This window comes from Acinonyx jubatus, chromosome A1, assembly GCF_027475565.1.
Source record: "Acinonyx jubatus isolate Ajub_Pintada_27869175 chromosome A1, VMU_Ajub_asm_v1.0, whole genome shotgun sequence".
In the NCBI taxonomy this organism is placed as follows: Eukaryota; Metazoa; Chordata; class Mammalia; order Carnivora; family Felidae; genus Acinonyx; species Acinonyx jubatus.
In genome coordinates, this window is record NC_069380.1 from 28,737,331 (window position 1) to 28,762,125 (window position 24,795).

The 24,795-nt window shown below is 40.8% G+C and overlaps 2 protein-coding genes across 20 annotated transcripts in view; one reads left to right on the plus strand and one right to left on the minus strand.

Annotated features, from left to right (window-relative positions):
- NAA16 (N-alpha-acetyltransferase 16, NatA auxiliary subunit) overlaps positions 1-4,729 on the minus strand; it is a 64,996-nt gene extending 60,267 nt beyond the window's left edge. For 4 of the 8 annotated variants that reach the window (XM_027064932.2, XM_027064931.2, XM_027064929.2 and 1 more), the window contains exon 1: positions 4,422-4,726. In XM_027064932.2, coding sequence (XP_026920733.1) covers positions 4,422-4,475 — 54 coding nt within the window. In that variant the 5' untranslated portion in view covers positions 4,476-4,726. Of the gene's footprint in view, positions 1-4,421 lie in introns of all 8 variants that reach the window. The other 4 variants (XM_015075227.3, XM_015075226.3, XR_003422163.2 and 1 more) reach the window with 3 other exon arrangements.
- MTRF1 (mitochondrial translation release factor 1) overlaps positions 3,790-24,795 on the plus strand; it is a 63,219-nt gene continuing 42,213 nt past the window's right edge. Inside the window, exons 1-4 of one of the 12 annotated variants that reach the window (XM_053216123.1) lie at positions 3,790-3,908; positions 22,180-22,348; positions 22,460-22,592; positions 24,207-24,632. In XM_053216123.1, coding sequence (XP_053072098.1) covers positions 22,505-22,592; positions 24,207-24,632 — 514 coding nt within the window. In that variant the 5' untranslated portion in view covers positions 3,790-3,908; positions 22,180-22,348; positions 22,460-22,504. The other 11 variants (XM_027064944.2, XM_053216125.1, XM_053216122.1 and 8 more) reach the window with 11 other exon arrangements.

Genomic DNA, 24,795 nt, shown 5'->3' on the forward strand with positions numbered 1-24,795 from the left:
AGCAAAAACTATGTGATAACAACACAGAAAAAAACCAGAAACTGCATTAGTGCCACTTCAAATATGGAACCAAGGCAGGACGCCTGGGTGGCTCACTCGGTTAAACGTCTGACTTCAGCTCAGGTCATGATCTCACAGTCTGTGAGTTCGAGCCCCACATCGGGCTCTGTGCTGACAGCTCAGAGCCTGGAGCCTGCTTCAGATTCTGTGTCTCCCTCTCTCTCTGCCCCTCCCCTGCTCATGCTCTGTCTCTCTCTGTCCCAAAAATAAATAAAAACATTAAAAAAAAATGAAACCAAGGCACGCATACACACACACACACACACACGAGCAACTACTGTATGTCCATACAAAACCTATTATATCTCATAGGTATTTCTTAAGGTAGGTGTCATTACCTCCTCCCTACAGACATAGAAACTGAAATGTAAGAGTTCATAAAATTTGTTTATAAGTGGCTCAGCGTACTTGCAAACTCTGGTCTGACTCCAAAGACCATGATCTTTCCGTCACTAGTCTAATACATGTGTGAGCAACACCTAAGTGCCACCAGCCAGGCTCAGTAACCAGCGACTGTCCACCACAGCCACTGATCACATGAACATCTCATCATCTTCCAAATGAGACAGGCATGTCTCATTTAAACTGCCATGCATGCTCTTTCCAGCACTCAACATGCCAAGTTTATGCCCACTTCAGGGCCTCTGCACGTGTTCCTTCTACACGTGAAATGTTCTTCCCCAGAGCTTCCTTACTAGTGGAATCTCACATGTCACCTGCCTGACCACTCTAACACTGCCAGTCTCCCACCCCCCCCACCCAAAACATACACTCTCTATCATGTTACTCCATTTTCTACACCGCACTATCATTCCCTGAAATTGTTATTTGATTATTTAGTGTCTGTCTTCTTCACCATACTGTATAGCCTCCATGAGAACAGAGATCTTGTCTATTTTAAACGCTGCATCCTCAGAGTCTACACAAATTAGAAGTGCTCAATAAATACGGTATACCAAAAAATATAAATAAGAGGCACTTGGGTGGGTCAGTCAATTAAGTGTTGAACTTTGGCTCAGGTCATGATCTCACGGTTCTTGAGTTCAAGCCCTACATAGGGCTCTCTGCTGTCAGCACGGAGCTGGCTTCTGATCCCCTGTCCCCCTCCCTCCCTGCCCCTCCCCAACTCATTCTCTCTCTCTCTCTCTTTCTCTTTCTCTCTCTCAAAAATAAACATTGTTTTAAAAATTTAAAATAAAATAAAATACATACATATAGTCTATAAGGTTCAAAGCAAAACAGTACCAGGAAGGAAGGAGGAAGTGGTTAATCTATGCAGCAGGGGTGGGATGTGGAGAGAATTAAAAAAGTGTTCACAGAAAATGTTTAAATTGAGACTTCTTGGGGCACCTGAGTGGCTCAGTCAGTTAAGTATGACTCCTGACTTCAACTCAGGTCAAGATCTCACAGTTGGTGAGTTCAAGCCCTGCAACTCTTGATTTCAGCTCAGGTCATGATCTTGCAGTTTGTGAATTCGAGCCCTGTGTCAGGTTCTGCACTGCTTAGGATTCTCTCTCTCTCTCTCTCTCTCTCTCTCTCTCTCCCTCTCCCTGCCCCCCCCAACTCTCTCTCCCAAAATAAATAAGTAAAATTTTAAAAATAATAACTTGAGGCTTCTTGATCATCTCTAGGGAAGGAAACTTAGTTGGAAGACAAAGATGGGAGACAAATCTGAATTTTGAACCATCTGAATATATCCCCTATTCCAAAAATATTTAAAATAAAATAAAAATAATCTGAGTTTGACTTTAGGAGTTCATCTGATAAATGACAAGAAAAACACAAGCAGAAGGAACCACTAGGGAACAGGAAAAAAAGAAATATTACGGGTTTTTTCTGACTTAACAAGTGATCTGGAAATACTAATACTTGTATTACCAATAACAACAATAATAATAGTTAATACTTATTGGAAGCATTTACTAGTGTCAGGTACCATTCACTTAATCCTTATTTAAATCCCAGGAACACCTATGAGGTTATCTCTCCATTTCAGATGGCGAGAGTGAGGCACATGGTTACTGAATTTACAGAGCTAGTAAGCGTGGGAGCCATAATTCAAACCAGGTAGTCTGGGGGCACCTGGGTGGCTCAGTCGGTTAAGCATCGAACTTTGGATGACTTACTACTTCAGGTCATGATCTCCCGGTTCATAAGTTAGAGCTCCACATCAGGTTCTCTGCTTGGGAGCACAGATCCTGCTTCAGCTCCTCTGCCCGCCCACCCCACCTATCCCCCTCTGGTTCTCTCTCTCTCTCTCTAAATAAGCTCTAAAAAAACAAACAAAAAAACAGGTAGTCTGTCTCTAGTATCTAAATACACAGGTTAAAGAAAAGCATTAAGTTTGGTAAGGAATATATACTCAGTACAAAAGATAGATTCTGGTTTCAACTTTGCTACTAACCAGACAGAGAACCTTAGACATTTAGTCACTTACCATTCCTGGGTTTGTTTCATTCGTAAAAGAATGCATGGAGTAGCTCCAAAATTCAACAACACATAACGCCAATAGCCAGTTTGGGGAATAAGACCGGCATGTACAAGCCATGCAGAACATGTAATCAGCTAGCTGGTAAATTTGTACAGATGTGTTCAAGTACATTCATAATTAATTTTTAAAAATTTACTGGCAAAGCACTTTGGTCCACCAACCAAACTTGAAAAATAATTTTGTGACTGTTCATGGAGTTGGTATAGCAAAATGATACCCACATTTATTGCAACTGTGAAATGATAAAATCATTCACTTTTGCAGCACCTTCCTAAATTCATGTAACCTTATAGTAAATATTACAGACCCAGATAAGAACATGTTTAGCATTTCCCAATTTATTTAGGAATAAAGTTAATTCAGCAGCTATAACTTTTTGTAACTAGAGTATAATAAATCATATAATTGTTTTTTTATAATCTATTGATAACACGATTGGAACTAGAAAATATCCATATAGAGTGAAAATAAGTGTTGTCATCTTTTAGGTATAATGCCAAATGTCCTTAAATCCAGTTAACAACTTATAGATGAACCTGAATGGGTCAAAAAGTTCACTTCTCCAAAATCCATCCTGTGATAAGCGTATGGAAATAAATGAAAACTAAACTAACAAAAAATATATACAAGGCCCAAGGAAGCAATCTGCCAAAATACTGTAATTAGAATTTTTTGTTTTTACACTTGTCTCTCATTGTTTGCTCAACACTAAGTACCACGTAAAATTAAGACTTAAAATATTAATCCCATCCATTATGTATCTTTTTAACATTTTGAAGAAGCATGAAGATTCTATTGGCTTGAAACAGAACAGCTAATATGAGTTCTTACCTTCTAACCTACCTTGATAATGCTTAAAACTATTCTAAAGGTAGGATTTTATTTATAGTAAAGGTAAGCAACAACTTACCATGTAAGTCATGTAAGTAACACAAGCTCTAAGTAATAAATTCACTCTTAAAATCTAAACGCTCATTTTCAGATGAAATGATACACTAGAAAAGACACTATTTACAATATCAGTTTAAAATCTACAGTCTCCAGCGCACAATGAGAAAGGCAAAGGCATGTTGCCTCTCCTCCCTGGAAGAATGGCCCTGGGAAACAACTGAAGGCACCAAGGACACTGGCACAGAACCCACGGAAAGCTCTCCCATCTGGGCAGCAGTCATCTCTTTCCGGGTCCTATTCAGGTTTCTGCTTGGAAACAAAGTAAAGGCTCCCCTCAAGTGTGAAATCGGCCAGTCGGCGCGACTTCGCCAATGCAGGGCCTGAATAAGTTAAAAGAGACCAAAGAGCTGTGTTCGACTTTTGACTTTGAAATGCAGTTCAAGTCACTTGGTCTCTTCCAAAGGGGGTAAGTACGGCACATCAAAAACAAAAACTCTTTCTAAAAGGGAGGCTTGGCCTCCTAGGATTTAATTTTCCCGTAACCGGTATAAGTCGGAGCCCCACTGCACCAGAGGATCGCCCCCTCTTTAGCAGGTATCAGCGTGCACTGTGCAATAGGTTAAGCACGAATCAGTGAACGAACACACCTGGCCAAGGGGAAAAGAAACAAACGGGAGGATCGGTAGGGCTGAGGTCGTGAGTTTGGCCGCAGAGCGCCGCAGAGGCCAAGGGGGCCACTCCCGGCCGACGCGTCCCGGCCCAAAGGTACTGCGGAGCGCGGCGGGGGTGCAGCGAGAGACGTAGCGAGACGAAGCGCGCGGGGGCAGGGGGAGGCCGGCCGAGGCGGGGAGTCAGGTCGAGAAGGTTCGGAGGTAAACAAAGAACGGAGCCGGGGCCGAGCCCAGCTCGCGTTGGCGACGCCGCCTCCAGACCGATCACCGCGCCTGGCCAGGTCGGAAGCGCGGCGTCGGCCACTCACCAAGATGCGCTTGAAAAGGTTGCTCTCCTTGGGCGGCAGCTGCACGTTCGGCATCGCGGCCGGCGGGGAGACCGGGTGCCCGGGCGCTCCGTTCCGCAGGGGTGGGCACCGGGGCGGACCAATGCTAGGAGTCGGGCAGCGGGCGATGGGTCACTTCATGGCCTGGAGTAGGGGCTGGGCAGGCCGGGCAGGCCGTTGGGCAGGGCTGGCAATGGAAAGGGAACGCGATCTGGGCTGGACAACCTCGACTCCGGCTCTATGGACTGGTGAGCGGCAGTGGCTCCCGCGCGCGGCAAGATGGCAGCTGGGGCCCGTCCCCTAGAGCGGGGCGGCGTGCGCCTGCGCGGGGCGCTCCGCAGGCCAGAGGCGGCGGGGGCGTCCGGGCGGCGGGGACCATAGTGTGCGGAGTGTTAGGTTGCCTCTGTCACCGGCACCTTGGACGCTTAACCGACTGAGCCTCCCAGGCGCCCCAAGTGATGTTTATCTTTTATGAAAGTTTCCTGTGGGCCTAGTACAGCCTGACTCATTACAAATCGTAAGTTACTGATTGTACTGTGCTCTGATTGCTAGGCTTGTGGCCCAAGAGAATGTTTGTTATACCGCACTCACTTTTTGACTTTTCTGCACTCAGGAACTTTACACAGTGCTGGGCTCAAAGTAGAGTCTTGTAGGACGAAAGTCTTGTAGGACGAACTTGTTTTCCGTCCTTTCCCCTTCACTTAGACTTTGAGATAAGGCTTCTCTTTTCAGTACAGACCAAAGACGTGTTTACAACATATGTGAAGTCATTGGGTGGGCCTGAAAATGGACTAACGTGAAAGCATGTTTGAAGTGTCAGTAAACAATTACTGCCCCCAGTTTAGAACACCTAACGTTGTCAGTGAAAAACCTTCTCGTCAGAAGGTTCCCCTTCATACAAGCCATATAATAATGACAGAAACAGGATTCAAACCCAGGATCTTCAACTCTGGGGCACTATCATATGTAAACAGTAGCACAGTGATAGAAACGTGTGAGTCTACAAAGATACGGATATGCATCGATGACAAGCATAACCATGCGTACGATGTAGGTTTAATATTATGGAATATGTAAATATTAGATGCATAAATTTATGTACACATGTTCTGAATCTTGTGCATATTTGTGTGACTACAGAGTGACTGATGCATACTTGCATTTAACAGGCTGTAATCAAAGCTGGCTTGAGGCTTATTTGATTTTCCCTCTAGCCTGAGTTGGTTGGAGATGGGAGAAGTTATCACAGGAGTCTTTTGAAAGTTTTTTTTTCTTTTCTTTTTTTCTTTCTTTATTTTGAGAGAGAGAAGCTGGGGAAGGGCAGAGAGAGAGGGAGAGGAAGAATTCCAAGCAGGCTCGGCCAGCACAGAGCCCGACATGGGGTCTGATCTCATGAACTGTGAGATCCTGACCTGAGCCAAAATCAAGAGTTTGTCACTTAACTGAATGAACCACCCAGGTGCCCCAGGAGTCTTTATTTCAAAATAGGGTAGGAGGGGGCTTGTCTGGCTCAGTCAGTAGAATATGCAACTATTGATCTCAGGGTTGTGAGTTCCAGCCCCATGTTGGGTGTAACGATTACTTAAAAATATACATATTTTAATAAAATAAAATAAAATAGGGAAGGGACTTATTAAAAGGGGGAAGGTCCATAAGGGCCTATGTGTTCTAGACAGACCCTAGGCTTCTCTGCAGCTTCCCACCCACTGCCAACCTGTCCCCTTCCCACAGCCTCCCCAGCACCTCCCAGCAGTGCAAAGGAAACCTTTAATCCCAAACACTGAGAAGTGGTAGTTATTAATACTCATATTTAATATTTTCCTCATCTGCCTTTCATACACCATGACATGCAATGCATGCATAGTGTGGTTGTCTATACTAGGATGGGAGTGAAGGCAAAGACTTGAAAATGCCAATAGTGTTGCTGGTAGTTGTCATCGTAAGCCTTGGAGTGTGTGAAGGATGTAACGCGTGCACAAGTCAGAAAGCCTGGATTAGCCAGTGACTGTAATTTTTTTTAATGTTTATTTATTTTTGAGAGAGAGAGAGAGAGAGAGAGAGAGAGAACGAGCGGGGGAGGGGCAGACAGAAAGAGAGACTGAGAATTCAAAGCAGGCTCCAAGCACCAGTCAGTGCAGAGCCTGATGTGGGGCTCAAACTCACGGACCACCAAACCGAAATCAAGAATCTGACACTCAACTGACTGAGCCATCCAGGCACCCGAGGGACTGTAATTTTTTATTACTGACTTCTTGTTTAGTCTGGAGCAGATCTCATTTCCCCCTTTCAACAGAAAATGAGGTTATAATAACATTACTGTAATCTTTCACAGCAAGGTTGTGTGAATGTAATGCTTTATCATTTCTAAGCGCCCAGAAAACAAACCAAAAAAACACCTGCATTATAAATCTCAGTCCATTGTCTCTCAGAAAGAATGCTGAAGCCCCACTGGGGGCATCTCGGGCATCCACCCAAATGTTGCTTCCTGGTGCTTCAGGCAGCGTGTACCTCCTTTAGAATTATGCACACAGTACAATAAAAGCAACAATGTCTGTGAAGACCTTTTTACGTATAAGACATGGGCCAGTGATTCTCTTGCTAAGCTCAGTAGACCTAAGAAAAAAAGAATCTAGAAAAGGATGCTCTCCACCCCCGTATTCACAGCATATTTTACAGAACCAGCTGACAAGGTAAAATCAAGTAATTTGCTGCTATTCCTACAACCATTTTAACCATGTAATTAAAGGCTGATGGGAAAAGAACTCTTCAGGTTGCCTAATGCATTACACCTCAGATTCCCTAATGTGTCTGCTCTTGTCTACTTTCCTCGCTCTTGTTTTAGAGGAAGCAAGAGTTCTTCATTCCTCCCTTGGAACTCTTGATCGCATCTCCTTTTGCTTCTCCTGAGCTTTTATTCATCGGTTGTTCCCTCTGCCGTTTGCATTTTCTCCCTCCTTATTTTCTAATAGGAGGAGACTGTCAGTAAACACATAAATAAACAAGATGTTCCAGACTAGGAAGTCCTAGGAAAGAAAGAAAACAAGGTCGTGTGAGGGGAGTGGGGCTTGAGGCAAGGACTACTTTAAACCAAGTACTCAGGAATGATCTCTGGGAGAAGTGATAACATGTGAACAGACCTAAAGAATGAGAAGCAAGTTAACAAGTAAAAAGCTGGGACAAAAAAAAAAGCTGGGCCAGCATATACTAGCCAAAGGGAATTACATGCAAGTGCCCTAATACAGGGACAAGATGGGCATGGTCAAGGCATTAAAGGGACAGGTAAGAACTTCAGGTTCAAGTTGGTGACTGGAGGGTAGTATATGAGAGGGAAAGTGGCCTATGGTTCAGTTGAAAATATAAGCCAGGCTGCACAGGGATGGCCAGCTCAGGCAGTGTGGGTTGTATTGGTTTGGGTTGGGTTGGTTTGGTTTAATCCTAAATTCAGCAAGAAGCCATCTTTAAGCAGGAAAGTGGCATGCCATGATTTATTTTTTAAAAGGTCACTCTGGGGGTGCCTAACTGGCTCAGTCCATAGAGCATGCAACTCTTGATCTCAAAATTGTGAGTTCAAACCCCATGTTGAGCATAGAGCCTACTTACACACACACACACACTTAAAAGGTCACCCTGACTACCTATGGAAAATGGACAAGAATGGGGTTTCTTCTGGGAAAGTGGCAATTCTATTTGTTCCTTTAGATTTGGCTTCTACCTCCAGAAGTCTTCTGAAAATGTCTGAAATCTCAAGAATTAATTTGTTGGATAATTATTGAGCACAATGTGACAGGCAATCTTCTAGCAAACAAAAACATCTACCGTCATGGAGCTTACATGTTAAGGATTACCCACTAGCCAACACTAAAGATTAGTTTAGCCCACAGTGTACCACCTTGTCCTGCTTGACTTTTCTGCCTTAGAGCACCAAGACCCTGCAAAATCCTGGGTTTTTTCCTCTTCCCAGTCATTCTCTGGTTCCTCCATCAACTCTTCTTCCTTCTAAATGTTGGTTGTCTAGACAATTCTGCTTTCTTTTTCAACATCAGCAATGAAATGTGTCCATCAAGGGGCATCTGGGCGGCTCAGTTGGTTAAGCATCCGACTTCAGCTCAGGTCATGATCTCAGAATTTGTGAGTTGAAGCCCTGCATCGAGCTCTGTGCTGACAGCTTAGAGCCCGGAGCCTGCTTCGGATTCTGTGTCTCCCTCTTCCTTTGCCCCTCTCCCACTCATTCCCTCTCTCTCTCTCTCTTTCTCTCTCAAAAATAAATAAACAATAAAAAAAATTTTTTTAATGTGTCCATCGAGTACCTCCTACTCACCAGCAAAACAGAATTAATAAATCCTCCTGCTCCCATACCTTCCATTACTAACGCCAAGCAGATTTCAAATGTGTCTCCAGTTCCAAGCCTTCTTTTGATCTCCTAGCCTTTGTTTACACTTGTTTGTTAAACTGCTCCATCTACAAGTCTTCCAAGCATTTTCTACCTGGACATAAAAATAAAAGTTATCTTCCCATCAAACCAGTCCAAGTCCTGCCTTCTCTGTTTTTGTTAATGACAGCACTCTTGTAGTAAAAATCCTCTGGTCACCTTTGGCCTCTATTATTCCCCACATCCAAGTTGCCTAGTCATTCAGATTTTGGATCTGTCACGTTGCTCCCTTTCCTCCCCTGCTTGCCATTCCCTCTCTACCTTAAAACTAAATATTGTAAAAACCTTGTAACTGGTCCCTCACTTTCAGACTGTTCTCTTCATTTCATTTTGCACATTGTTTCTAGACATGTTGTTTCTATCCATATCTCTAAACGGGTCTCTCGGTCATATCAAAACTTTCAATAGCTCCCCCATTGTCTAGAACTAAGTCTATTCCCAGATTTTTCTTTCCCTTTGCTCCTACAATTACCTTATGTTGCAGGGGAACCAGTAGCTATAATCGGTCTAGTATTTTCTAAATTCCATAGTCATATTCAACCTGATAGTTTTATCAGAGATTGTTTTTCAATACCTGAATCTTTTTTTTTAAATCCTTCATCTCAGATGTCATGACTTCCATAAAATCTTTCTAAGTTTTTCCAGTGGATCTGATCTCTCTTTTCCATGAATTTACGTAGCATTTTGTCCTTCTCATATGCCTTGATTTTACTGTTTTCTGTTTTATAAATTATAAGTTGTCTGAAGGCAGTGGTTCTCAAACTTAGCTGCACTTTTGTATCACCTTATCCTTAAAAAAACTCATGTCCAAGGGGTGCCTGGGTGGCTCAATTGGTGAAGCATCTGACTTTGGCTTGGGTCATGATCTCATGGTTCGTGAGTTCAAGCACCACATCGGGGTCTGCACTTATAGTGCAGAAAGGTAAGGAAAGGAATTCTCTGCTACAGCCTCCAAAAGGAACATAGTCTAGCAGACACATTTCAGACATCTAACCTCCAGAACTCTAAAATATAAAAAATAAAATAAAATAAAATAAAATAAAAACAAAATAAAACTGATGCTCAAATCCTACCTCCATAGGCGGATTCAGTTGGGGTTGGGTGGAGATTCAGTTGGGGTGGGGTGGAGAATGGGTTTTTTTCTTAAATCCTCCTAGATGATCATAATGTATAATCAACTTGGGAACCACTACTTCAAGACCATTCATCCTAACCCAGGTTTAAACATGCCCCCCATTCTTGAAGTTAAATTTAGATATAAGGCACAAAAACAAACAAAAAACACTCATCACCAAAATTCAATTTGGAACCCTAGGTAAAAACCATTGCTGATGGCCCCACAAACAGTAGGTGGGGTCTAGAATTGGCATCATTTAAAGTGTCTGGGTTTGGGGTACCTAGGTGGCTTAGTCGGTCAAGCATCCGACTTCAGCTCAGGTCATGATCTCACGGTCTGTGAGTTTGAGCCCCATGTTGGGCTCTGTACTGACAGCTCAGGGCCTGGAGCCTGCTTCGGATTCTGTTTTCCTCTCTCTTTCTGCCCCTCCCTGGCTTGTGCTCTGTCTCTCAAAAATAAATAAACATTTTAAAAAAAATTTTTTTTAAATAAAGTCTCTGGATAAGCACAGAAACATTATTACACAAGAGTTCACTCAAAACCAGTCAGATTTACACCCCTCCAGGCATCTCACTTCAACAGACTTACCCTCGTAGCACTGTTCTCTATGCCATACCTTCCCACTGGGCTTCATCCTCAACCCCTTTACTGAGTACTCTCTTCCTCCTCCTTTTAACTGCTACCCAACCCTTCACCAAGGACTTTGTCTCTCATTTTTCATCTTCCTCTCTGCATGTACCATAGGAGTTGGTGGGGGGAGAATCAGCATTTTTTTCCCATCCCCCTGCCTCCAAATCATAAGACTTCACCTTCATTTAAGGAAAAGGAAATCAATTTTGAGTCTATACCCATCAGCTCTGTCACTCTCTTCTTTTCATCTTGGTCACTATCCTCCATCTGGTCATTTGCCAAGTGACAATAGATGTCCTTTCAACTTCACTCATAATATCCATCTACTATGACTCCAGTATCCATGTGGGTGATTCAAAACCCTAGCCTTGGACAAACTGTGGTCCATCCAGACAATGGAGTACTACTCTGCACTTAAAAAAAAAAAAAAAAAAAAGAACTATCAAGCCACAAAAAGACATGGAAGAATCTTAAATGCATATTACTAAGTAAAAGAAGCCAATCTGAAAAGGCCACATGAGTCCAACCATATGACATTCCAGAAAAGACAAAAGTATGGAGACAGTAAAAAGATCCATGATTGCCAGAGGTTGGAGGAGGGAGGGATAAATAGAGCACAGAGGATGTTTAGGGTGGTGAAATTATTCTGTATGATACCATAATGGTAGATACATGTCATTGTACACTTTTCAAAACCTAGAGAGTTTTGACCAAATTTTTAATCGGCAACACTTGCCCTTCCTCTCAAATCAGAAATTCCAGGAATCTACTATCTTATTTTTCTAATTACATTCATTTTTTTTAATGCTTATTTATTTTGAGAGAGAGAGAGAGAGATTGTGAGCAGGGGAGGGGCAGAAAGAGGGGGAGAGAGAATCCCAAGCAAATTCTGAGCTATCAGCACAGAGTCTGACATAGGACTTGATCCCATGAACCGAGAGATCATGACCTAAGCCAAAATCAAGAGTTGGACACTTAATCAACTGAACCACCAAGGCGCCCCCTCATTATTTTTAAAATACAAGAGATTTGCCAATATTCTTTCAACTCCAAGGAAACTTCCTACAGTAGGCATGATGTACCTTTTATTAGAAATGAGATGCCAGCTTGTGGGATTAATAGCCTGTTAGTGTAACATTGAGAGAAGTCTAGCATGCCTTCAGCATGAAGCCAAGAGCTATTGCTCTCAGAGGGTTGTTCTATATACATCTGTAATTTCTGACAATAGTGACTCCAATCAGATTCTCCTGGGGTTACCCCACATTCTGATGACAATCTCCTATTGTTCTTTCAACAAATTCAAACAAATATTTGTTGACTCCTTTTTAAGTGCCATTCACTCTTCAAGATGCAGGGGATCTGGGCTCACTCACTCTTCTATCCTCCATACACCTCTTCTTCAACTGCATCTAACTCACCAGTGCATCTAACTCACACCATTATCTCCTTGTCTATTCACTCATTCAACCCACAGTTGTTGAGCACCCATCTGTACCCATTGTTTTCTTCTTTCTTCCCTTCTCAGCCAAAACAGTGCCTTCTGGCCTATGCCAGAATTAGTTTCTCCATCTGTGCTTAGAAGACAATACGTTTCTACCTTCTTTGGAGACTTTACTGCTCTCTCCTTATTCTTCCTTCTCTTCTTAATTACTGTTATCATTTTTTTAAATTACTGTTATCAAACAATTATCCTACTTATCCAAATGAGAACTGAAGTTTTAAAAATAAATTTGGGAGCTCCTGAGTGGCTCAGTTGGCTGGGCGTCCAACTCTTGGCTTCTGCTCAGGTCATGATCTTGTGATCTTGCAGTTCATGAGTTTGAGCCCCACATCGGGCTTCATGCTGACAGTGTGGAGCCTGCTTGGGATTCTCTCTCTCTCCCTCTGTCTCTTTGCCTCTCCCCTGCCTGCTTTCTTTCTCTCAAAAATGAGTAAATAAACTTTAAAAAAAATTTAAGTAAATTTGCACTAAATTAAAAAACTGAGAAGGGCAGGCCATCTTGCCAAAGCTCAGGCACCTAGCCTCTGTGCTACACTGCCCCCCACAGCATATGAACTAGTTTCCATGGCTTCTTGACCAGCCTCCTTCATTGTCTACATAGCTGCCGAGGGAGTCTTTATTAATTTCCCATTGCTGCTGTAACAAATTGCTATACATTTAGTGGCTTACAGCAACACAGATGTATTACTGTAGAGTTCTGGAGGTCAGACGTCTGAAATGTGTTTTGCAAACTATGTTCCTTTTGGAGGCTGTAGCAGAGAATTCCTTACCTTACCTTTCACAACTTCTCCAGACCACCTGCATCCCTAGGCTTGTGGCCCCTTTTTCCATCTTCAAAGCCAACAGCATAGATTCTCTCTCCTCTGACCTCTGCATCCCCCTCACATCTTCTCTCTGACTCTAACTCCACCACCTCTCTCATCAGGACTCTTGTGATCACACCCACCAAGATAATGCAGGGTAATCTCCCCATCTCAAGATCCTTAACTTAATCACATCTGCAAAGTCCCCTTTTTCCATGTAAAGTAACACATTCACAGATTCCAGGGATTAGGATGTGAATTTTGTCAGGAAGCAGGGCATGATTCAGCCTGCTGAGTTATCTTTGTAAACTACAAAATCCTTCTGTGGCTTTCAAGAGAAAGCTGAACCTCTCTGCCTCAGTATGCAAAGCCCTTTATGATTCTGTTCCTGCCTGCCTATACAGCCTTGTGTCCCACCACTCAACCAGACTCTGCCACTTGTCATTTCTCAAATTCTCAGTGTATATCTGTGATGCCCTGTCTGTGACTCGCTAACTCCATCTTGTCCTTCCAAACTCAGATTAAGCATCATCTTGTCCCAGAAGCCATCCCTGCTCACTACTCTAATGTGGTTGGACCTCCACATTGTCAAAACACTCCGCACTCACCTCTAATACAGCACTTTTCACACCATGTTGAGGTTAACTTACTTGTCCATTTCCCCCATTAGACTGAAGATCCTCTGGATTGGACACTATGTCTTACTTGACTGTACTCCCTGTGTTTTATAGTTGGTGCTCACAGACATCTTTGCTGAATTAATCATCTTCCTGCCATGCACATGGCATAGCATTTTACATGTAGCAGAGAATCAAAGTCATGTTGGTTACATTGAAAGGCCATTGTTTTTACCTCTTCAAGAATCAAAAGATAATTTATCATCTTATACAAAAGATATTCAGAATTTGGGACTTGTGTCCTGTTCCCCAGAACTACAAAATCCGGTGTGAACAATACATTGCCAACTAAGTATGATACAAGAAAAGATTGAGCAGCATCACAAGCAATGTAATGAGATCACATGGGAGCTCAAAAGGAGGCAGAACTAACTGTGTGATTAGGTGGATGGGCCGATCTATAAAAAATGGTGACAGCAGGAATGGTGTCTATCTTCCTCACCACTCAACTCCTAGCACTGAGCAGCATGCTTGGCACATAGTGGGTATACGCCAAGTGCCAGTTTGATGAAGACAATTCCACTGTATTCACTCCAGACAGAGAAATTAATGTGAAGAAAAACCATAAGGCTTTGAAATGGGCAAAAAGATTATGGGACAGTCCTGTGGAATGGACTGTTTTCCCTTGCGTTTGAGCTGTTTTATAACTCTTAAGTTGCAGAAAACTGCTAACAATGCAAAGGATTCTTGTTGCCAGCAATGCAAATTGTGTGTGATAGAGATGCAAATTATTACTGTCTTGTGTATATTGACCAGCTTTTCATCTTTTTTTCTTTTCTTTTTTTTTTATTTGAGAGAGAGTGTGCACCTGCATGAGCAGGGAAGGGATAGAGGGGGAGGGAGGGGGAGAGAAAGAGAGAGAGAGAGAGAGAGAAAGAGAGAGAGAGACAGAGAGAGAGAGAATCTTAAACAGGCTCCATGCTCAGTGCAGAGCCTTACACGGACTCAATCCCACAACCCTCGAATCATGACCTGAACCAAAATCGAGAGTCGGACACTCAACCAACTGAGCCACCCAGGCGCCCCCAATTTTTCATCTCTTAAACAAATTCATTTTAGTGTTCCTTATGGCATATTTATGTCTTCTCTCAGGATTTTTCTTTAGTTGTAACATCCTTTATTCATAATTAGTTAAAATTTTTAACAGATGTACATCTCATACCAGTACAAGGATCATAGTCTCACCTTTAAAAAAAATACCATTTAGCAATATGAACAAAAAGACACCTTTGAAATTGTGTTTTGGGGAAATAAGGAGTCTTCCGGTTGAACTGAGACATGAGGTTCTTGGAGGGTATCATGAGCGAAGAAAGGTTGATTGGAGTCAGATCAGTGCGGTGCTGAGGGGATGATGCACCATTAAATGAGACAGAAAACAGGTGGCAGAAACAAGGTCACAGTGTAGCCCCCCTGTCTTGGTTCAAACCCTTCTGGCCAATATATTGTCTCTTGGGCACAACCTAGAGCAAGTCATGTAGGCATACTGGGCTTTGCAATTGAACCTAAACTGGGCTTTGCAATTGAACCTACTTCATAGGGGTTTTGAAAGATTGAATGAGTTAGTTCAATGTAAAACATTCAGAGCATTACCTGATAAAGAATAAGTACTCAGTGAATGTTAACCACTGTATTGTTGTCACAGTTCACCATTCTTTGTCTGAAGTACTTGGGAGCACATATTTTCAAACTTTGGAATATTTTGGACTTAGAAAGGAAAATGTGTGTGCTGTTTGTTACATAAGACAGTTAGTGGGATCCGGGCCAGCACCCTATAAATACATGAATATTTTTTCAGTAAAATATATGAACATTTATTCCAAGTGAGATAAATAAAGATATAAATGGCCTCACATCAGTCCAAGTCAGGATTGCCTGACAAATTCGGAAGCTTTGCCCATCCAATAATTTACTAAGACTTCAGTTTTCAGACATTTTTTAATTCAAAATAAAGTTTTTCAGAGCTTTGGGGACTTGGGAATTACAGACAACTGTCATATTACTGAAGTAAGAAAAGATCAGATTGAAATAGAATTTGGAAATCCTGGAAATGGTTTGGAAAGGAAGCTTTTGAATTTGATCCCCTCTCCACTTTGGCAAATTTTTCACTTTTCCTTTTAAAAATTTCAAAGCAAGGGCAACCAGTAGTTGAGGAGGATAAGTTTTGTAACCAAACTCAAGGGGTTCACTGCTTGGGGTGCATTAAATTGAACACGACCCAAAAGAGCATTGAAAGCAAAGAACTTGCTGTACTTATTACAAGTAAGGAGACAGGGAGATAGCTCTCAAAGCACTGTCTTCCCCAGAGGGTTAGTACAGGAAGCTTTTATTCAATATATTGGGGACAGGGTCAGGATGCTTGCAGAGACACTCCGATTCAATTGTGCATGCCTACCATGTCGACACACTAGGCATACATTTTTCGTTCAAAAAATGGCAGAAAACCCCACCCACGGCAGATCTTAACATTATAATGAGCTAAAGGTACCCTCGGGACAACTGGAGGTCATCGGAGCAGGTACTCAGCACCAATCTGGCTCAAACCTGCTCAGTGAAGGGCTATCAAGTGAGACACACCTACCAAGGGGCTATCAGGTGAGACACACCTAGCCAGGTATCTCCTTGGCTAAAACTGTTGGTTCTGCAAAACAAAACACATTCCATCCAGGTTTTGCCCCCTCGAGGCTTTTCCTCCCTTCTGCTTATAGCTTTCAGCCCTCAGATTTGAGTAACATCCCAATTGCATCCTAGCTAACATTTTCTCTTTGTAGACATTCTAGCTAATAAATGAAGAAAGAATGATAAAACACCACCATTTTGCAGCCTCTAGTGAAATAATGGATCTAGGCAATCAGGAGCTGCTAGTATCATTTTAAAAACACACAACTAAATATTTTGCACCTCCCTTTGGAAGCGTCTAACCCACGTATAAGGTACTTCCGCCTCAAAAATTTTAATCTGAATTGATCAAGCCAAGGAGCAGTTTATAGGAAATACAGGTAACAAAGGAACATGATAAACACTGCAACACAATTCTGGGAAAATCCAGATTGTGTGAAACTCCTCAAGGCAAAAGATCTGGTTTCTTCAACACATATATTGCAAGGGAAAAAAAGGTGGGGGGGAGACCTGTGGATTAAAACAAACCAAAAATATAGCAAGAAATTGCAATACGTGGACCTCATTTCAATACCAATATGAACAAACTGCCAAAGAAAAAATCTGATACAGTGAGAAGAATTTGAACATGAACTGGGTATTTGATAATGTTAGGAAGCTATTTTTTTTAATATTTATTTTTTAGAGAGAGAGAAAGAGAGAAACAGTGTGTGAGCAGGGAAGGAGCAGAGAGAGAGGGAGACACAGAGTCCGAAGCAGGCTCCAGGCTCCAAGCTGTCAGCACAGAGCCCGAAGTGGGGCTCGAACCCATGAGCTGTGAGATCATGACCTGAGCCGAAGTCGGACACCCAACCGACTGAGCCACCCAGGCACCCCAGGAAGCTATTTTTAATTTGAGGAGGTAATTATATTTTTAAAAAGGCTTTATTGGGGCACCTGAGTGGCTCAGTCAGTTGAGCATCCAACTTCGGCTCAGGTCATGATCTCGTGGTCCGTGAGTTCGAGCCCCGCGTCAGGCTCTGTGCTGACTGCTCAGAGCCTGGAGCCTGTTTCAGATTCTGTGTCTCCCTCTCTCTCTGACCCTCCCCCGTTCATGCTCTGTCTCTCTCTGTCTCAAAAATAAATAAACGTTAAAAAAAATTTTTTTTTTTAAAAATAAAAAGGCTTTATTTTCTGGAACTACCTACTAACATATTTACAGATGTTTTGTATTTGCTTCAAAGTAATTCTGTGAGGATATGGGGAGCAAGCCTAGGGAGGAGGGCAGGTTAACACTGCATTGATAACTTGAGAATTTGGGACCGGTGCATAGAGGTTCATTATATTGTTCTCCCTAATTTTGAACTATTTGAAAATTGTTGTAATACAAAGGGAAGAAATGGAAAGATAAATATCTACACATACACACACTATAGATTTCCTCCACATAGACTACTTTGGATCTAAGACAGAAAAGACTTTAATGCTTATAAAGGGTATTTAAATACCACTGTTAAGAGAAAAAAAGAATAAAATTTATTGAAACAACTATATGAAAATATATGATTCAAAACTGAAGTAAATGATTTAAGAAAAACATTTAGCCTGAAATTCAGGATGATATATGGAAGAGATGAAATTACCAAAGAGTCTTAGGAGAGCTTATCAAAGTTGACTTCAACCTAGGCTAATACCAGTTTAGGATAGAATAAAAATGAGTTCCCAAGATCGCTTCTTCTTTGTCCTGCCTATGCTTTTTCTTTTCTTTTCTTTTCTTTTCTTTTCTTTTCTTTTCTTTTCTTTTCTTTTCTTTTCTTTTCTTTTCTTTTTTTCCTTTCCTTTCCTTTCCTTTCCTTTCCTTTCCTTTCCTTTCCTTTCCTTTCCTTTCCTTTCCTTTCCTTTTTAATAGGAAAAGGAAGAGAGTAGGTTGACTTCTTAAGACATCTCTGACTCTGCAAATGAGAGATCCAGTTTCAATAATGCCAGCAGGTGGCGTGTTTCCTAGCTTTTTTTTTTTTTTAAATCAAAGCTAAGAAAAATTTGAGCACCAGTATGAATATATGAAAATAAGAAACGCTGCCTTTTCATCTTCGTATTCTGCTTCTTTCAGGGAAAATACTTTACAAGAATACAGGTAGAATAACCTTTGTTTTGCTGTTTCTTTTCCATGTAAGTGAGGGCTTGAATTCTGTATTAAATTGTTAAGTAATTCCTAGTTTCACTTTTTCTAGAATAAAATATAGCTGGTTAAAATACCAAATGGCTGCCAATCTTCACATTGTGGAACGCCTCAGGATGTGGTAAAGACCCTAAACTGAACCAGAGAGCCAACATGCATTTCACAGTGGGCTGTGACCCATAGTGTTTTATGGCTTGCGTCCTGGGATTTTATGTTGCTTTCAGTACCTCGGAACATTTCCCAGATGGGCCCAAAGGTTTCAACTTAGCCTGGAACAATCTCTACACCCACCCTGGTTTGACTCCCCAAAGAATATCCAGAGCTGAGGAAACCCTGGTGCTCTGCTTCTCTCAGGGAAAAAGCCCTAAGTGGATGCTTTTTGATGTGGAATCTCTGTAGAAGGACATAAATCATCCTTCTCTTAGTACTGCAGAAACAAGAGTGTCTCCAGAATCTTTAAAACAATCTGGAGGTTGGGGCGCCTGGGTGGCACAGTTGGTTAAATGTCCTACTGGCTCAGGTCATGATCTCACAACTGGTGAGTTGGAGCCCTGCATCAGGCTCTGTGCTGCCCCTCCCCTACTAGCGCTCTGTCTCTCCCTCTCTATCTCTCTCAAATATAACTAAACATTAAAACTTTTTTAAAAAATAATAAAACTATCTGGAGGTCTCTGAGAAGAAGCTAAGTGAAAATCCCCATTCTCTACCCTTTGGAAATTGGGCTAAGTTTGCTGTATGTAAATGGATCTGAAAAATCGCTGCAAATATTTTGGTGTTTGAGCTTGCTCCAAGACAGAGGAAAGGGACATAGGTCATTTAGTTTTTAAAGGCATACCAAATTGTCAGTGCCCATTACACATATATTCTTAAAAGAAATTTTTATGAGATCAACTTTATAGTGAGAAATATTTCAGACATACTAGCTCTTGTTGCTAATTTAATCAAATGCTATTATTTTCACTGAATCAACCTTTTTATTACTATTTCCAGAAAAATGTTTCCTGTAATATATCAGGCTCTTTGGAAGTAGAAGTTAACTTTATAAAATGATTCAATAATAATAACTCCCATAAGGCTTTTTCAATCAAACATTAAAGAATGTAGTTTTTTCTTCTTTTATAGCTGTCTTATTTATAATAATGCTTATTAAAAAACTTCAGGAAATCCAGAATACTATAAAGAAAATAAGAATGACCTATAATTCCACTGGACTTTTATTTTATTTTTAAAGTTTATTAATTTGTTTTGAGAGAGACAGAAAGTGTGAGTAGGGGAGGGGCAGCAAGAGAAGGACAAAGACCGAATCCCAAGCAGGCTCCTCACTGTCAGCAAAAAGCCCAACGTGGGGTTCAAACTCACAAACCATGAGATCATGACCTGAATTGAAGCTGGATGCTTAACCAACTAAGCCACCCAGGTGCCCCTCCACTGGACTTTTAAATATATATGCATCACATGTGTTGTTCAAATGGAATAGTTTGCTGAGTTTTTTTGTCCCCCTCACACCTTCCCCCCCTTTTTTTGGCTGAGCGTTTTTTTAGCAATGTCATTTTCATTTAATGATTTATTGTGGACATTATTGTGTATTAATAAATGTAGATATACCACATTATATTCTTTTAAAAAAAAACATGGAGGAGGAAGCAGTATTTATAACACCAAGGATAAACGTCTTTAGGGATTTTTTTAAATTGAGAAATAAAATACATAAAGTACGTAAAGTTTCATGTACTATATCTCAATAGATTTTTACATATGTAAATGTCTTAGTCCACTTGGGCTGCCATAACAAAATACCACAGCCTGAGTGACTTAAACAACAGAAAAACCTTCACACTTTGGGAAGCAGGGAAGTCCAAGATCAAGGTGCCAGCAGGGTAGATTTCACTCTGAGGCCTCTTTGTCTTAGAGAAAGAGGGACAGAAAAAGAAGAAACAGCTTGCACTCGCAAGCTTCTTACAAGGGCACAAATGCTACTAGATCGGGCTTTCACCCTTATGGCTCACTTAACCTTAAAGGCCCGATTTCCAGTGCAGTCATATTGGAGGGTAGCTTCAACATATTAGATTTGGGAACGCAGGGGACACAATTTGGTCTGTAGCAGTAAGGCTTATTTTTTAAAGAGAATAAATCTTTGTATACTATAATACTTAAATTATTATGTCTGCATACACAAATCAAAATAAAGAATTAAAGGATTTCATTGGATAATTTAGGAGAATGATTTATGTGGATCCTTTGGAATTTGTTCTCTACTGGAAAATAAACTCCATATAGGCAAAGTTTTGTCTTTTCTAGTCATTGTTAAATTTTCATATCCAGAACACAGTGAGTAGACATAAATGGTACTCATTGTTGAATGAATGATTGTTTTCCTTTTTCTTTCTTTTTTTGAAGGAAGGAGAGTATCAGAGCTTGGGAGCAACAGATCATTAAGACAGACTGCCTTGACTGAATCTCAGTTCTATTACTCATCAGTTCTTTTACCTTGGACAAGTTACTTAAGCTCTCTATGCCTTAGTTTTTTCCTCTTCCACAAAATGGATATTTTAGGGTTGTTGTAGTATGGATTAAACTAATAGGCTTAAACCATTTAGTATATAATTTAATATATACTAGATAGAAGTAGATACCTTTAACTAAGTAATATTAGATATTTACATTTAGGGTTAATTGTCCTTTTTATATCGGATTGTAACCTAAGAAAATATCCTATGAATTTGGTTATATGGGTTGATGTTTACCTTGGCTTTTCAGAAAGTGATATTGAGACACAGCTGTCGTGTAACTTGTAAATGTGATCGCCACTGGAATATCCAAAGTAAGGCAATATGTTTGCATTCTCCTGGAATTGTCTATTAGTTGGTTTATTTAATCGGTAGTTTACAAGCTATGACCCTAGTTTGAGCCCCTAAATTCTGTATGTGCATGCAACATCTATAAAGTCCTTAATTTGTGGATATATGTAGTCTTCTATCTTTAAGATCCTGTTATGATTTTTAAAAATATAAATTTATATCCTCCTTTAGTTACTAGGTATTTTCTCAAGCAGTGCAAGTTGAAAGTACAACTATTAACATGCAAAATCCTGGGGCGCCTGGGTGGATCAGTTGGTTAAGTGTCTGACTTCAGCTCAGGTCATGATCTCATGGTCCATTAGTTCAGGCCCCGTGTCAGGCTCTGTGCTGACAGCCCAGAGCCTGGAGACTGCTTTAGATTCTGTGTCTCCCTCTCTCTCTGCCCCTTCCCTGCTCATGCTGTATCTCTCTCCCTCTCAAATAAATAAATAAATAAATAAATAATAAACATTAAAAAATATTTTGTTAAAAACATGCAGAATCCCACAGGAAAAAAAAAAGAAATAAAAATGAAAAACCATGCAGAATCCCCAAATTTGGGGGTGATGAAAAGGGAGTCCTCAAAAAAAAAACAACACTGCTTTAGTGGCTCCACATATAAGGAAATTCTTTTAATTTCAAATTACTATATTGTAATTCTTGATCTCCTAATCAGAATGGTAGAGAATCTCTCTCATGTTATTTGCCTGTAACTATGAAACCAAAGGTCCATCAAAGGCATTCTGGGCATAAACTACAACTCCCAGGATTCCCGGGTGGGATCCCCGGGAGTTGTAGTTCATTGTACATTTCACCACCGCCCACCCTCCTTACCCCATCGCAACCCACGCCCTGGGCTCAAGTTCTGGATAAGTACTGTGCGGGTGGTCATCTCCTGGGATATTCATTTTTGCCTTATCATTTTTTTTTCTTTCTCGATTTGTCATTTTTCCCTTGCGTTTCCCCTGTTAGCTGTTAACACGCACGCCCACGACGACTCCGGAGAGGCTGAGAGCAAGCGTCCACCCGGAAGGAGTGATACCGGAAGTGAAAGTAATCCCGTGTGTGTCGGGCTGAAATGTAGCAGGTCACAGAGAGTTCCGGCTACAGTAAGGAAAGCTGTCCTACTTATATTTCTTAGGTACTCACTTTTTTTTTTCTTTTCTATTTTAGATCTTTTAAAGGTCTTTTTTCTATCCCCATTTTTCTTTCATGTTGCCTCTTTGGGATCACTCCGTATTCTGAATTACAGAATCTGGTTTACGTGTGCTGCTCTGGCGCAGGCTTAGTATCACTTATGACCTGCCGACTCTTGAGAATTGTCCTTAGAGTACCGACTAATCCTGGTCTTGTGGTGGGTGACGGAGAAGACTTGCCATTCTCAGGTATAGGTAACACTAGCGAGTAAAACGTCTTGGGTTCCCCCCCCCCCCCCAAACATTGAGGTTCATGACCTTAAGAGTTATTGACTCTACTACTGTTCCTAGGATGGAAATTTTAGCTAGAAATGTTCTAACAAAAATTTGTCATCCTTTTGATTTGTCCTTGTTTTCAATTGGACACTCTTCCTCCGATGTGCTTGAGACTGCATGTAAAGACATTGGAAACCTGCTGAAGGACTGTCACATTTATGGCTGTTGGGTATTGGTGCATCCTTCTACAGTCTTTTTCCAAATGTGATTCAGTATGTTAAAGTTTGTTAATAGAATCCTACAAAATCTGTAGATTTTGGAGATCATTCTGAATATTTTATTTCCTAGGAGATTATGATATTCAACTTAGCAGACTTAGAGTGATCAAATGAGTTTAATATATGAATGTACCTCCTAGCATAGTAGGAACACCAGAGACAATAAAGATTGATTCTGATAAAATTTTGACCCTTACTTCAACTTTGAACGTCGAATTTTAGGGGCAAAGTGTTTTTATCTTTATCTTCCCCCTTTCTTAATAAAACTACTTTGTGCTTTTGTTAGCTTCTGATTGTCTATTAGAGGGAAGAACAGGTAAATCAGTGTACACAGACAATTTCACCTAACCTGTAATTTTTTTAAGTAACTGTTTTTTCCTGATTGTGGAAGTAATACATGCTATGCATATAGAAAAATTTAAAACGCCGAAAGGTAGAAAAGCTAGAAGGCAAGCAAAAGGTATCCACAAGCCCACCACTAGAGATCATCTTGTTAACATTTTGCTCTATTTCTTTTTTAGGTCCCCCCCCCAAAAAATACTCTGTTTACCTTTTTTACATGTATACCATAATGTCATAGAAAATTTTAAAAACCTAATTGAGATTATATTGTTTTGCATTCTGCTTTTTTCATTTAATGCAGATATCACCACTGTCCCTTTTTACCAGACCTACTTTCTTAGTATAATATTTGAAGTTTTCTTCCTTTAGGGTCTCAGCTAAAAGGGAAGCACCTGATTGCAGAATTGAGAATGGAAAGCACTGAGCTTTGAACAAGCAAACCGCAGTCTAGTATTAGTTCTGCCTGTCTGGCTGAGTGAATAATCATGATTAAGTCAGTTGACTTCCTTGGACATCTAGATACCTAGAATTAATGAATTAGACAAGAAAACAGTTAATATCTTCTTCAAACTTCAGGAATCTATGAATATGTGAACTACCTAAAGCTTGCATGATTATTTCATACCTTTCAAGTGTTTGTTCACATAGTCAATTCTAGATTCCAAATACTTTCTAGAAAATAGCTGATTTAATCCAGTTTATTAGTATATTTATCAGTTATGCTCCTACTCATTTGCCTTAGCTAATTATATACATTGGATGAATAGAAAACAGTGCTATATTCATTTATTTTAATATGTTATATTCAGATGTTTGGAGAATTATTTTCTTTTTATGGATTATTGAATTTCAGGACAGTGTTTGGAGCTGGCTGCGGCTGTGAACTGAGCAGGATTTCTTGAGACTTCTTCCAGCTTTTATATTTGCAGAGTTGATTTTTTTTCAGATTGTGTTTATTGTATTTCAGATGCTGAGATGAATCGTCACCTGTGTGCTTGGCTTTTTAGACTTTCATCTCGTAATGGTTACCACCAGTGCCACATCCACCCCCAGTCTCATCAGTTTACACAGAGACATTTTGATACAAGACTGTGGGTTTTTAGACAAAACAGGCATCCCGTTCTCCATCATCTGTTAAATAAGAATTGTCCCAGGAGATATTGTCATCAAGACACCAGGATGCTGTGGAAGCATAAAGCACTACAGAAATATATGGAGGACCTGAGTAAGGAGCACCATATGCTTGATCAGTGTTTGCAGCAAGTGTCTCTGAATGAAGGGGACCGAAGAGCCTTGAATAGAAGGCATGCCGAGTTGGCACCACTCGCAGCCATTTACCAAGAAATTCAGGAGGCTGAGCAAGCAATTGAAGAATTAGATTCAATGTGTAGAAGTAGGTAACAGATACGTGTGTGTAAAAGGACATGATTGATTATAGGTTAAAGCTTTATTGAATTGCAGTCTTTTAAAAAACCTACACTCAGCGAAGACAGGATTCTCCCCTGGGTGTTTAAAGTATTTCAGCTACTAAAAATCAACTACTAAGAGACCAAGCT